A 16,180-nucleotide genomic window follows, 5' to 3' on the forward strand; every position below is an offset into this window, starting at 1 on the left:
ATGGATTTATCAAAATAAAGACTTGAAATCATCACAGCAATCTTAACAGGACACTGTAAGCTAAAACACTACTTTACGAGACTGTGCATATATACGGATGCAAACTGTAGATTTTGCGAAGAGAATGAAGAAACAACCACACATATACTATGTGAGACTCACTCTGAGCCAAGAAAGGGGTACAATAAACCCGATACTCAGAACACCACATTTCCTCATAATAATAATAATAAACATTTCTACGAGAACATTTCCTATATTATGGTTACGAAGGAGAGGGTAGAGCAATCATTTTTAGTCTCAGTGGAATAAAACCTACAAGCTCCTAGATTCAAAGTTCAATTGTAAATGGTTTGGCAAAGAACAATTTCTCAACAGACTAAAGAAATTAAAAAAATTTGCTTCATACTTGTATCCATGTAGGTTTTGAATTAAGTATACACGTAGCATATAAACCGCTATAGAAAACCTTGGACTAGAATAATAAACGTGTGATAGCATAAGCCCTACCTTAACCCTACGGTCAGCCGTGCCCATTTCCTATGCCCTGACCCATATAAAATCATCATAAACTACGTTAATAATATTTTCTTCAAATTGTAAATACGTCATTAATAGGTATCAGTATGTGTCTTACAACAATCAAATTGGCAAACAAACATAAATATCTTTATTTGAGATGGAAAATCTGGATAAGTTTAGATTATTTTCAGAAAACGTCTTTAGCAACATTGACTGAAAGAATATTCGAAACCTTCAAGACCTCTTTTCTTATTTTCCTGACAGAGCTGTCACGCTTTAAAATTAAGGGCATAACCAAGTGTATATTTTACTCAAGTTAGCCTTTTTTCACTTAAGTGAGAGAGTAGCTATATCACAAAGAAACATTGTTCGTACGATAGATATTTGAGAACTTTACCTTTCTTCTGTTTCTTAAAATTTGGCTTATAGACAGTGTGTGATCTGTTGTGTCAAAAAGGATCTTTATTCATACTGCAACCTGATTTAACCTAAATATATTGTTACTAATAATAACAATTCAATAAGACCGTGATCTTAGAATGAGTTAAAATTTCATATCCCTGACATTGTACAGTTCATATCAAGTAATTCCATTCCCACTTAAATGAGAAAGTAGTAAATGTTCTTCACAAAGGATCATTGTTCATGCACGAATTATTTGGCACTTTTACTTTCAAAGTCTTTGTTTGTTGATGTACGGATGATGTCTGTTTAGTGGTATAAAAAAGAATTTTTATTCTTACTCCAACTTGGCTTAACCCCAACTGTGACCCCAACCCCAACTGCGAAGTATTAAACATATATCCATTTAAGACTGTATTCTCAGAATAAGTAAAAATTTATTTCCTCGACATTGTACAGTTCATGTCAAGTAATTCTATAATGTATTTTCAAACACTCTAAGTCCAAATGAAAATAACTATTAGTAATCCTTCTAAAAATGGATCACTCAGTGAGCATATAAAAGAGTATTCCTGCATTTAATGGCTCTGACGTGAAATGGTTCTGACACAAAAAATATTTTATTATAAAAAATTTTATTTTTACTTATTCAAATTATTTATATGTGTATGCATGTGTGTATATATATAAAATTTATTTTCAACGAATTTTTTTAACTAACAACAAAGAAAACAAAATAACAGAAAAATATTTAACAAAATTATAAACTTAAGATTTTCACGGTCAACAAAGAGAATAAATAAAAAGCGAAGATAATTTACGTTGATCTAATGTGGGTGTATGACTGAGGTGAAATATTTCAATTGCAACTAAATTATAATATAAACCCACAAATATACAAACTAATATGTAAATAAATTATATTTATTTATTTAAAATTAAATGCAAAAATTTGTCGTATTAATTTATAAAACTTTTAAGGGGATTAATTATTATCATATATAGTACGAAAAATTATAAATGATATAAAAATTTATTAATAAACATTTTTGCAATCATTTCCAAAAAAAATATCTAATATCTTTTTATTATATCAAAAACTATTACTTTTAATATTTTATTGTTTACTTTGTAGTAATATTACAAAGTACTGTTGCGTTCTCCATAACTGGGAACTCGTAGGCGGCATTTGTGAAAATATCTCAAAATTTGTACTTTGCCCCAAAATATGAATTTTTCAAAATAATTTTGCAAATATTTACAAATTCAATATTGATTGGCCACACGACCAAATTCAATTTAATTTTACATTTTATTAAATTTTATGTTTGCACTTAATAAAAATTTATTTGTTTTCAATAATTTGATAATTAATAATGTGAAGTGCACGAATTAACGATAAATGCGAACTGCGAGTATAAATATATAAAATAAAAAATAAATAAATAATAATAAAAAAAGATAGTCAAATATAGGTGTTTAGACAAATAAAAACATAATTAATTTCAAATGAATTTATAATTTACTCTTTTTAATTTTAAATTTAATTAAAATTAGTTACTAGATACATTAGTATAGGTTAAAAACTATCAATATTAGAAATGCAAGTGGAAATTGCATATAAAATTAGATTGGAATATCGCTTTCTACTATTTATGAAATTAAACTCAATAACTTACCATAAAATATATTTATATTATATATTATAATTAAAACATATAGCAATACTTGGCATTTGTTTTTATATAGGGTGTTTTTTTAGCTGCATAAGAACTTAAAATGATAATACAAAACAGAAATATTGTTGGAATAAAATTTTTTTTTATAATCTGGTTAATAACTTCATGGCATTTATTTACAGATCAGACTATTTTTTTAATAGTCGCATTAATAAATGCGGCTGTATGGCGTCGAAGACGTCAATGGTGGCATGAAAATTGGCTTCCAATGCTTTAAGCATTGCCAGGTTATCGCCATAAACCAATGATTTAACATAGTCCCGTAAAAAGTAATCGAGGCGCATTAAATCGCACTAACGAGGAAGCCAGTTAACAGGATCATTTTTGGAAATAAAGTTATCACCAAATTGGATTCGCAATAAATTGTTAATCGATAAGCGATCAGTATGGGAAGTTGCACCAACAAATTGGTCTTGTTAAAACCAAATGTCTGACGATTTGAGGATGCTTTGATAAATTTTTGGAAACAAAAATTTAGTCAGAAGGCTTATAGCGCTCGCCAATCACCATAACGGCAGCTCCTTCCTGATATCGACAGAAATAAGGACCGATGATGCCACTAGTATGTAAACCGCACCAAACAGTCAATTTTAAGGGATGTAGTTGTTATTCGTTAACGGCTTGTGGATTATCTTCGCTCCATATATGGAAATTTCACTTATTGACATAGCCATTTAACCAGAAATAAGTTTCATTACTGTTAACTAAAAAATGGACAAAGTGCTCAATGACCCACCCGATTTATTGTTTTAAAAGTAAAAGTGCATTGTTTTCACTATGTTAATTTAAATGACAATTATAATTGACTAGTTTGACACACTAGCATTTTCATTACATGACAAAAACTAGAATATGACATCATATGACTATCGGTTTTCATTATACTGACAATACTTGACATTGAAAATGACATAGTGAAAACGAGGCGTAAATTTTCCACAATTTGGAAGCATTGTTCTAACGTTAAGCAAGTTACGATGAATTGCCAAACCTTTCTGAACAGAAATGTCAACGCAGTTTAACATTCTCTACTGTCAAACCATAGTTATAGATGTAAATAGTTCTTATGCAGCTAAAAAAGCACCCTATATTTCATATATCAAAATATTTCTAGAAAAATGGTATTTCCCTCGGTGCTTTAATTAATTATGATTTTATAGAAACGAATTTGGTGCACTAAATGGGAACAAATTTGGCAAAAAAAAAATTAGAATTGCGTTGTTATAGAAAATGTATTATTAATTTCCTCACATTTTTGACAATATTATTGAGGCGTAAATCATATCTCGTATTCATATATATTCAAATATTTTAAAATGCGGTGTATGTATATTCAAATCTATTGCATTTGTGTCCAAATTTATTAATTGCAATTTATATTTGTTTTTTCGTTTAAGTGATATGCAAGAGGACCAGAGAAAACCAATACAGTTAATAAGCTTTTAATGTAACAATAATTTATTTTATATAGATTTAAAATTCCACTTTCAAATTTAATCTAATCAATTATTTTTTTATTCTACTAACAGTATTTGGAATAAATACGAAAATAATGAACATAAAATTAAAATATTTGTTCAATATTTTATATTGAATTATTTTTTATTACTTTATTTCTTTAATTACTTTTTAATGAATATAAGTAGCTCTACATCATAAATTTTTAACAATATGTTTAAAAGCAATTTAGTCATAAATTAAAAAGATTCTATTGCATACCAATTGCTATTGTAAACTGATTATATATTACTAGCACATGCAGAAACTGCTTAACTTTACTAAAATACCATATATTATATTAATTAAAATAAACAAAATTTAAAGTACAACCTAACAGCGCAATAAATAACAAAATAAACAAAATTCAAAGTGCCAGCTAACAGCACATAGCTGTTAAAAACGAAAGAAAAAATTCTCAACATCAATTACTACATATGGTAAATGAAGTAACACATTAGATCTGTTCCATATGTTTTTTGTAGCAACTACCTAGTATCAGTAACTAACTAACATTTTCTTTTTTATTAAAACGTGTGTTAATATATGAATCGGCTGCTTTACCATATTTTAAAATTAAGCTTAAAGTAAAACTGTAAGTTGAGCCTTATATTTTTACTTGCTCCTTATTCTGAAACAGCTATAGATACTAGACTTTATACATAATTATTCTACAAAATTCTATGTTATATACCATTTTATTTACCTTCCGCTGTCAGTTTATGCTTTAAATCTACATAATTCAAGTTTTACTACACATCGCTTAACCCTATTCACACAACAAATCATAATTCTTAATTCTATTCTTATTTTGTTTCTCAAAAATGTTTTATAGGAGTAACGCTCATAAATAAAAGTGACGAACAATGAAACAAAATTTTTTTTTGCTTAATTTTAATATATGAAAGTTAAATTATACTATTGTAAATTACGAATTTGTAAATTGAATTTAAACCTTGATTTTATACAAATTAAAATTTCATAGTAATATTGGTTATCGGTTTTTTTCATGGAATCGTGTCTCAATTTTAACTGGGTTTTATAACAAAACGAACGAGCCAAGCAAACTAAATCCAAATTAATTGTGCTGTGTGAATAGATTTTTTTTTGTCTATTTAATTTTAATTATAAAATAAATTCAATCACAGAAAAGTACTTATTGATGAAACTAAATTATTAAAAATATTTTTAACAATAAAAACTGTGATAGCTTTCGAAGTGATATTGTAAAGTACTTTTCATGAAATCAAAAATAAATGTACTATCTGTTTTATTTTGGATACACATGTTTTTGCACAGTTTTATTTTAATACATTTAAAACGTGTTATTTATTAAATTTTTTCATTAATTCCAAATACTACACCCCACCCCCTTTCCATACTCCCATACAAAGTGAAACTTCTAGGTATTAAGCCTCTTCACCACATCTTACCCCCTTACTTACTGGAATAAAGTTTCCGCTTTGCAGTGAAAATCTTTTCCTAAAAGGTAGTTTTAGTGGAGTAAAGGCTCACACTGTGGCTTTTGGTGCCTTCCACCTACAGCAAAACAAAAAAAACTGGTATCTTTTATCTTCAGTATTTTTCAATCCAACTTATGTACAAAACCTAAATTAATCCTACTAAAATCTTTATTATTAACGATTGATAATCTTTTTTCTGACTTCATGCAACTATATTTTTTGGGAGGATCGTGTGAAAATGTTTAAGCACTGTTGTAAAGTCCTCATAAACTTCAAATAACTCAGATTTAATTTTTATAGACAAACACATATTATTTTTTGAAACATCTCAGGAAATCTAAAATATTATATCTTATAGAGAATGTGCAATTCATATTAAAATAGCTAACATTCAAATAATTTCAATTTATGATAAAAAAATTTTTATAAAATATAAAATTTATTTATCTTCTTCAATTTTTAAACTATTTTTAAATTGCAATTACAGAAAAGTATTTAGCATCTGTGAAAATAATTTCTTATGGCTTATGTCAGATCCGATCTAAAAAGACTATTGATATAAAACATCTGTTTCGATTTCAAAAGAATATTAATTATTCACACCTCAAAACAAATTGGAAGGAATTTCTTAAAATTGTACTCAATTTCTGTTTTGCAACAAGTCAAAGAAAAATTTATATTTTTGAGAGTATTTTCCATGTTCTATTCGGTATTTATTAGAAATAAAAAAAATTTATAATAAACATGAAAATTTATTTGTTGCTATTATTAAAATATTTGGAAAATTGTGTTTATTTTGTCGAATATTGCTACTTGTGCGCACGCGAATCTTATTTTTATAGTCTCCATATAAGTACATGTAAAATTGGTCCAACTGAATTATACGAGTATATCCATCTATTATATATAGCTAAATTTGTAAAAAAACAACATGCTTTCGTTATATGTGTTATATAGAATGTATGGTCTCTTCAAAGAAAAGCTATAAAAATAATCGCCCACACCTTAATCGCATGAGGCCATTTTCTGAGAGAACAATCCGATCCGTTAATGAATGTGAAGGTTAAAAAGGTGATTATTAGGGCTTATGATATATTAACTTAATTATTTTATTATATTAAATTAATTAAATGATTTTTTTTTTGTTTTTGAAATGCAGACTAAAATAGGTAGTGAATATTTTAGACAAAGGAATGATATTGACTATGTTACTTATTTTTTTTTGTGTTAATTTTTTTTTTTAAATTAAAGAGCTTGTGTTTCTTGTTTTTTTTTTGTTTTTGAAACGCGTTTCTTTATTGTTATAAATTATTTTCCACTCTAAATTTTTTTCCAAATTTTCATACAAAATAGCTTAAGTTTAAACTTAATAAGCTAACATAAGCGATTTCTTTTCTTTATCCTTAAAAAGTATCATCTTCTTTCACTTCCATTTAAGGATGTACAGTATACAATTTGTGTTTTGTGTTTCTTCTTTGCTTTAGTGTGTACGTGTATTTATGTGAGGAATAATTTTAACTTATAATTAAATTTATATAAAAAAATTTTTAATAAAAATATAAATAAATAATAGATTTTAAATTATCAGACAAATCACAACATTGCTCTTGTTTGTTGTTAATTGAGTATCCATTAATTGATTTACTTGCCGAGCAAGATTTTGCGGCCAGCACCAATGTTTTGTCCAGCTTGTGTGGCACCTTTGTTTTGACCAGCTTGGAGACCAATGATTGTTTGACCAGCTTTCAATTGTTCCTCAGAGAAATCGCGTTTGCATTCATCAGCAGGCTTGGGACCCAAGAATGGACCGGGGAATTCTGCGTGTTTGTAGCACTAAAATTATAGAAGAGATTAATTATTCTTAACTGATTCCAAAATTGTATTTATATAAGATTTTGTTAATATTTATATACTTACAGCACGGCCCAAAGCGAAAATGGTGTTGGTAACTTGTGCAATATCTTTCTTTTCCCACAAGTCAACAGTTTGGAAAACATCCAAATCTGCTACACCGTAATCTTTCAAGGCTTTTTGGAAGTTGTTAATGTTTTCCATCATCTTGAATTGACCACCAGAGCTGTTGATCTTTGGTACGGAGTTTGGTTGCAATTTGTTGATTAAGTTGCACAAAACTTGACCGTCTTTCAAGACATCTTCATATTCTTGACCAGCACCGAATTTCTGTCCAAGAATAGCTTCAATCCATTCTTGAGCTTCTTTGTCCATTTCTGGATTGCGCTTGCCAGCAATCTAAAAAATGTACAACATTTTTTAATAATTTCATTGATTGAGATTTAATTTAAACGTATTTATGCATTTAAATATTTCAAAAGTCAAGAGCACTTTACAATCCGCATGCTTTATTCATTTTTAAATTTATGCGAAATTTTTTCAAATTATATTTTAATTAATTTTACTAATTAAATTATTTTGTTCACATATTTTTTGAAATTAATTTTTTCTTTCACTTTTGGAATTTTTTTATATTCACCTTAGCACGAACAGCACGTTCAAGAGACATTTTGTTTAGATTTTTTTTTTGATTCTTGTGATCTTCACTAGAAGGAAAACTGCCTGAGACTGATGCTGCTTCACAGTCTGTTGGCCGCTTTTAAAGCTTGGGAGAGTAACAATTCTTCATGCCTTCCACAAATGCGAATTCTCACAATTTTCTAATGTTTACAGTATTTTCTAAAATTTTTTTTATTTTTTTTATTATACATAAGCGGAAAATTTCACGATTTTTCCAAAAATATATAAATTTGCTAAAGAGATTTTAAAAAATTGCGTGGGCGTTGCTGTTGCGGTGATGAGTATTCGTTTTTAATTTTAGTAAAATTTTTGAAAGAATATTCAAAATAGATATGTTGCTCACAGAATATTTTCTATATTATTTAATTATGTTTTAATCATAATAATAACTATATTTCATGGTTTTCTAAAAGCCTTTATTCGTTGCCGGAAAACGTATTGCTTCCTTAATTTCTATATTAGTTCTGTAGTTACAAAATAAGTATTATTAAATAAAATAATGTACATTAGGTGTAATCGTTTCTTTGTTTTTGTACAATAACAACAAATAGATAGAATGATTTTAGTGGTAGTTCATGTAACCGAAAACGGCCTATCATAAGCCCTATAATGCTGGGATAACTTATAATACTATAGATAATAAGAATCTATAGTATAGTACAGTTATCTTTACAATAGAAAAGTGACTAAGAGAGTTTTAAATATAGTTTCCTTTCTTTCCACCAAAAATTTATTCTGACATTTAGTAAAAAAGGGGACAATCTCTTAGGCGGTAGTTTACTATGAACACATAAACTACTATCGGCTATAGATAGATGAAATTCTATATATTGGTGACTAGTGATTACAAGTGGATCACCTACGACAAAGATAACGTCAAACAAAAACGGTTATTGAAACTGCGGTGAACCGGCAGAAACGGGGACCAGTCAGGATTGACGGTCAGGAAGATTTTGCTGTGTATTATATTGTTATATTGGTTATATTGGCAAAGAATCATTAACTATGAGTCCCCTGCGACAAAACTCTTAACTCGGAACTGTATTGTCAACAATTGAACCATCAATAGGAAGCAATCGCCTAAAAACGGCCAGCTTTGGACAATAGTAGACGAATTGTGTGTGTTTTATCAGGACAACGCCACCCCACATACATCGATAATAACTTGTCAAAAGTTGTGGGAGCTTGATTGCAAAGACAGTATTTAGTCCAGATCTGGTACCAAGTGATTACCATCTGTTTCTGTACATAGCAAATTATTGACGAATTTTCTGATGAAAAATTCGCTTCAAAAGATGTTTGTAAAAATTGACTGTGTCAATTTTTGGCTAATATGGACGAAAACTTCTATGAGAGAGGCATAATGATATTACCTTCAAAATGTCAACAAGTTACTGAATAAAACGGCACGTTTTTGACCTAAATCAAATTATTCTAACTATGGTAAATAAGTCTTCAATTTCATGCAAAAAAAAAATGGATTTCCATTTACTACACCTATTAATATACCGCTACTATAATGAGTTGTCTACAACTTATAATGGTAGTTCGTATGATCAAAAGCGGTCTGAATAAGCACGATCTTATAACATAGATAAGTAATTGTAAAATTCTGAACATAGTTTTCTTTCCTTGACCGGAAATCCATTTTGTCAGTTTAGTAAAAGGGTTGTTATATTTAATGCACATTTCGGGGAAATTTGTACCCAATGTGTGTCACAAAAAAAATCGGTACCGCTCATCAATTAGATATAGCTATTCCTTCAAGCATTGATGAAAAAAAATATATTGTTAGATCTTGTCAGGGCAACTATGATAGTGATAACTACTAATGATTACTACTTTTGAAAAAAAGTATAACCGTTATTATATATATATCATATATAAATCATTTTCTAAAAAAAACCAATTTTTATATTGATAAAAATAACACAGGTCGTAAATCTTACTAACAAATTTGCAACACCATATAGTAGAAACTGTTTCTGCGCTAATTAAATTGCCTACTAGGATTTTTATTGGAAAAAAATATTATTTCTCTAAAATAATACGTTTATTTCATTAAGAAACCTCCTAATAATATCGACATAAAAACAGAAATGTATGGTTTTCATCAAAAGTAAAACCAATTTTTCTTACTTTCAACGTAAAAGTTATTAACACTACATCTCACTAATTCAGGCTATGTTAAGTCACATATCTACAATTCCCATGACCAAAAAAGTATATATATAAATTGCTTTATTCAATTTTCAAGATATCAAATATATTATAATAGAATATAACAAAATGCCTTTATTTTATTTGTTCTCATGCGCACAAATTTTCTGTATTACTTTGTTGATAGCAATACTTTCAAGATATTGTGCTGAAAATTTTTGCGCATGAAATACATTAATTTATATTCAACATAGGAACTTCAAAGCATAACGAAAAAAGTATATTTGAATTTATATCAAGAATATACTCGTATAAAAATAAAGTGTATTTTAATTTAATACATATGCACAAATTTTCAGCATAAGAACTTTATAAAATTTTCATAACCAAAAAAGTATATATAAACTGTCTTATTCAGTTTTCAAGATATTGAGAATATACAAAAATAAGTTTATTTTGATTTGTGACATGCGCACAAATTTTAAGCACAAAAACTTTGGAATATAAAAAAAAAATATAATAATAAAAAAAATATATATCCGTTATTTATTTAGTTTTCAAGATATTGAGATTGAAATATTTCCATGAACAAAAAAGTATATATAAATTGTTTAATTCAGTTTTCAAGTTATTAAAAATATACAAAAATAAATTTATTTTAAGGTGCGCACAAATTTTTGACACAAGAAATTCAAAATATTATTTAGTTTTTGAGATATTAACACAATATAAAATTGAATATAAATTTATATATTTTATGCGCAAACATTTTCAGCACAATATCTTGAAAGTATTGCTATGAAAAGAAAGAAAATAGAGAAAATAATAATTTGTTATCGAATTTTTTATTTTGCGCGTATTCAAGGCAATTAATTAAAATTTTATGGTACTGAAAGCGTAAAACCCACATCATAACGATGAAATAAATTAAATTTATGGGTAACTTAAATGACATTTAATTTGAATTACATATTTTGATAAGAACGATATGGAAAAATAAAAGTAAACTTAACTTTATAAATGTGAACATAAAAATTTTTTATAAAATGTATAATTTTATATATATATATACATAAACATATATATTAATTTTTTATATAAAAATTAAAATCCTATATATATAGTCTTATAAACTATATATTTTTACTGCATGCAATATATTTTTTAATTTTTCTACTGTGAATGTGAACAGAGCATCAACAAAATCATAAATAAAAGAAAACATGATTATCACGTATACGTATTTCCCCGACGGTCACTTCATCCAAACCATAGAGTTTCATACAAAGAACAGGTGGAATAGTTTAAAAATAGAAGTGATTCGTCACTTTTATGGTTTTCCAGAAGTAAACAAAAGAATATTTTTTCGCTTTTCGCTGATGAAAATGAAATTTGTGCTTTTAGTGCAAAATACTAACAAGAAATAAAAATGCAGATAAATTTTTCTAACATCCAACCTTTGCCGACGGTTCTACATACATCTGCAGTCTTTGTGATTTTGATTGCTGCTGGTGGTGAACTACCACAAATTCACAAAGGCAACTAAACCGACGGCAATTGGGGCCTTGATATTCTAAATTTTGTTTTTGTATGTCATTTTCGTTGCCATTGCAAAAATGGCATTCACTACAGTAACAAATATACGTTCTTCTATACAAATTTTCGGTCCATAGTAACAAATGAAAATCGTAACATAGATGTATCCTGGTACTTCAGATAATTCAATAGTTCGATATATTTTTTTTATAAAAACATTCAAGCAGAAAATTTTAAATACTTGAGACTAATTCCATGGAAATTTCTAGGAAAATTAATATAACACCAATAAAAAATTCCTTTTAAATTTAATTTTTTTTTTATAAAAAATTACTTAATAAAATAAAAAATAATATAGAAATTTTATTTTAAAGAATAAACTCAATGTGAAAAGAATTTTTTCATTGAAAACACGACAAGTGAAAAATTGCACATAAATTAAATACAAATTATTAAATTTATAAATTTAAAAGAAAAATTAGTATTGAAACTTTACATATTATATTATAATTTATCAAGCAAGTGAATTGCTTTACTTTGTAAATTAAATAAAATGGCGTAGAAATACGTTTTAAAAAAAAAATTCCTCACAACAAATTACCACAATTCAATTTTAACATTAAACCGCAGACACCAAGATAATTGCGCTGACAAAGTGGAGGTCTGTACACAGATTGCGAATCAGAAGAGCTTGGATTAAAATGCCCATATAAAAGAATGCCTCCTCGAAGTAATGCGAAAGCGGTCCCGAGGAGGAATAAGTCTCGCTGAAGAAGAAGTGTTATAGACCGTGTCCTACATATTCATGTTAGAGAATCGGGCACACCATTCCCACGCCTATCGGTCTGAAGTTGCCGAATGTGAAGGCATTCCACATTCTCACCACAACAAAAAAAAACTCAAACATTAATAATATTTCTCCATGTATGAAATCTACAATTATGAAATAGTAACTAGCTAAAATATATACATATATTTTATTTATACAAAAATAAGAAAGAAAATCAGAAAACGTAAAAAAAGTGCTAGCTAATATAATTAAAAATACGAAAATATTGAAAAAAGGTAAAATAACATCACAAAAAAAATCGAAATGTATTTATTAACATTTTGTAATGATAAATATTTAAAAGGCTAGTACCACGCGTTTGTGCAATAACCCCGCCCCCTTCACGAAAACCCAATTTTCCTGCTTCACGCTTCCCTCTTGCTCGACCTTTCTCCCTTGATTACTAGAATGGCTGCAATATTCCACATTCATTCATTCCTAACAGATTTTAATGGGTTCAAGTCTCACGTTGTGGCTTTGTATGATTTCCACCTGCAGAACAAAATCCATGAATCTGTAAAATCTAGTATATATGTAAAATAGCTATATGCTATATTAGGACGAGTGATTTCTTCACAATTACTAACCTGTCAGTCATTTTCACAAATTTTATTAAAATAATTACTTTTTTAGAATATTTAAATTTACTCTTTTACACTCGCAACAGTTATAAATAATAAACAAAGTTCTCTGTCACAGCTGACTAGAATTATCTATTTTCTTCCAAAAATCATTTACAATAGATCACTTTTAAGATTTGACACCATTGTAATGCAAGTGGTTTATTCTTTAAGCAGTTTCAGAAATATGGACTTATATTTGCTAGTTTTGTTTTTGTTTTGAATGTTAATTTTTAAGCAACACGTATTCTATTGAAGCATTCATGTCAAAAGAATACAACTAAAATTATTCATATTATATATATTTTATATATATATACAAAATATAGCAGGTAAAAAAACAAATTCTCATATTTTTAACAAAGCTTATTTCACAAAATGTCAGTTTAGAGAAATTTACGAGTTTTTGGAATGGCTTTTAGTGTAAAAATTTTCCAAATACGTATTGACAAAACTGAATTCGACACTCACTGTCACCTTAAAAATAAATCTTCTTCATTTAAAATATAAAATAAATGATACTGAATGATACTGATAGACTGAATTTAATAATTTTAAGATAGGTAATCTTTTAATTGAAGCAATCGTTTGCTTACTTGTGGTGCAAATGTCATACAGAAATACGAGTATAATTTCATATCTCTTATTGATGTTATCTTATGCCTTATAGATATGGAATTTTTCCTTTAATATCAGTTCGAGTAAAGTGTATATAAAAGAACTGATAATATTTTAATTACTAATTGTACATGTTGTTTCTTCAGATTTTTTTAAAGTAATTTAATAAATTTGCAAACATGGCCAAAGCATAAATATATATAAAAATAAAAATTAAAAATAAATAAAAAAAAATGTTCAGTTTATTTTTATGTTAAAAACAATTTAAAAATATTTTGGAACATATTTTGCATTTAATCGACCTTAAAAGTCAAAAACAACATTTTTGAAAATATAAAATAATTTTAAAATGAAATTCAATTGGATGCTTCAATCCATAGAGCTCATTCCGAGTCAAGGCTCTAAGCCAATAAAGGCAAATAAAAATTCATGTAATTGCAAATGTTTTTTTTGTTTTTCCAAAAAAGAAAAAATCCTAATAAAAAATCTCTAAAAGTAATTACAATAATCAACCGAGAAGATAGAGATACATATGTATTTATATATGGATATCTAGAAGGCATTGCTTACCATAAAAACCAAAACAAAGTTCAGATTTAAAATGTTTGGAATTCGCAGAAGCCAAGGCGTTACGCTTGTGGGCTCGTTTATGCTTTTTACCATTTTCATATTAAAATTTTTTTTTTATCTTTTTCTGTTTAATTTACAAAAATTATACCAAGTTATTAACTGCCTTTAAGCCATTTACGGAATTGTGGAAAACAAGCTCCAAAAATACTTGCCTGCCTTCCGAGTTTTCGCTCTGTTTGCTCAACATAAGAAAAGCATCCGCCATTGTAATTTTCAGTTGAGAGGATGCCACATTTTTATTTCGATTAAAATTAAATAAAACTCAACATTTTAAACGCCTTTAAATTGAAAAGTGGAAAATCAAGGAGGCTTTTTTGTTTATTTTTCATATTTTCGGCTGTTGAAATGATGAAAATTATAATTGAAGACTTTTAACATTTGCAAGTGCACAGCCGACCATTGCTTTTTTGTATCCTTCGTCACTTGCCACAAACATTTTAATTACTGCGACACTCAGAACCTCCTGCAGGAAATTCATTTAATTGTAGTCTCTCAATATTTTTCAATGGTTTTTAATTGCGAAAAGGTTTTTTCGTTGTGGTTATTGGTGTCTATTATTGTCGATGGAATATTGTCTTATTTTCGTTGATGCTAAAGGTTTGCCTTGTAGTTTTTAATGAATGAATTTCATTTTAATGCAATTTAATTGGGTGCAATATAAGACAAGCAAAACTCGTTACATTAAAAAAGTAAATTTTGTTTCAAAGAATATGTGGCCATTAAGGTACTGAACTAAGAAAATGGTAATGCATTTCACTATTGATGTGTTCTTTTAAGTGCTTTTTTAAGGGACTTCTTTGCAAAGTGAAATGGAACCCATTGAATTATGACAATGACTATAAGTGTAATCTTATTGAAATAATAATAAAATACCAATAATGACTAAATATGACTTTGCGCGCATATGTGCCGCATTTGGCTTAAATGGATTGCTGGTCTAGAAGTCTAATATAACGGTAATATAACGTATTCTAATTCTATAATTCTAGGAATATTGACTTTTAAGTAGTCCAATTTCTGTCATTTATCTGAGATTAACAACTTTACAAGAAAGAAAATAATGGACTATTTTCAACCAAAGGATTGGTTGAGATCACTCAATCGTAGAAAACAATTTACAAAATTGTTACTTGAAATTAAACGCTTATGGACTATTTTGGGCAAAAGTCCTATTGATATCGTTATTATTATTAAATAATAGGCTATGAATGCACCCTGAACTAAAAGATCTATTGTGCGCCTAAAACAATTCTGGACTCTTTATAAATCTCATAATTGCTGTGGGCTTAATTTTACCTATTTGATTTGGGACACAGATCCCGCCTCTAAGGTAGTCAAGTCTACGTCTTGCCGCCTCTGAGCAGTTGCATAGAATATATTTTGATGTTTCCTTCTCCTCATGACAGAGTCGACAAAAATCACTTTCTACTGCACCTATATTCTTCATTTAATAATTGAGTGTACAGTGTGTAAGGTGAATCTTAGTGAATGCCTGTTTGGGTTCTCCAGTGTTCAAGTCGATTTTGTTTCTTCCGTTAATACAATAAGTTATTTGTTAAACTATTTGTTACCCCGTTGAAGAACTCTGGACCAATGAAAAGAGTACATGCATTCTTCTTTGTTAGAAACTCT

General features: G+C 27.9%; 1 protein-coding gene across 1 annotated transcript; it reads right to left on the bottom strand.

Annotated features, from left to right (window-relative positions):
- Positions 1-6,897: 6,897 nt before the first annotated feature.
- Positions 6,898-8,266, bottom strand: LOC119678009 (muscle-specific protein 20). Its single transcript, XM_038089617.1, has 3 exons — positions 8,115-8,266; positions 7,541-7,873; positions 6,898-7,456 (listed from the first exon to the last, which is right to left on the bottom strand). The coding sequence occupies exons 1-3, from the start codon at positions 8,142-8,144 to the stop codon at positions 7,265-7,267; spliced, it is 555 nt and encodes a 184-aa protein (XP_037945545.1). The 5' UTR covers positions 8,145-8,266; the 3' UTR covers positions 6,898-7,264.
- Positions 8,267-16,180: the final 7,914 nt, after the last annotated feature.

The sequence above is a fragment of the Teleopsis dalmanni genome, chromosome 2, assembly GCF_002237135.1.
Source record: "Teleopsis dalmanni isolate 2A chromosome 2, ASM223713v2, whole genome shotgun sequence".
Lineage (NCBI taxonomy): Eukaryota > Metazoa > Arthropoda > Insecta > Diptera > Diopsidae > Teleopsis > Teleopsis dalmanni.

Coding starts and splice junctions, on each gene's coding strand:
- LOC119678009 (XM_038089617.1), bottom strand. CDS start 8,144: ATGTCTCTTGAACGTGCTGTTCGTGCTAAG. Junction 7,874..8,114: donor AACGTGCTGTTCGTGCTAAG/GTGAATATAAAA, acceptor TACATTTTTTAG/ATTGCTGGCAAGCGCAATCC. Junction 7,457..7,540: donor TTTTCGCTTTGGGCCGTGCT/GTAAGTATATAA, acceptor CTATAATTTTAG/TGCTACAAACACGCAGAATT.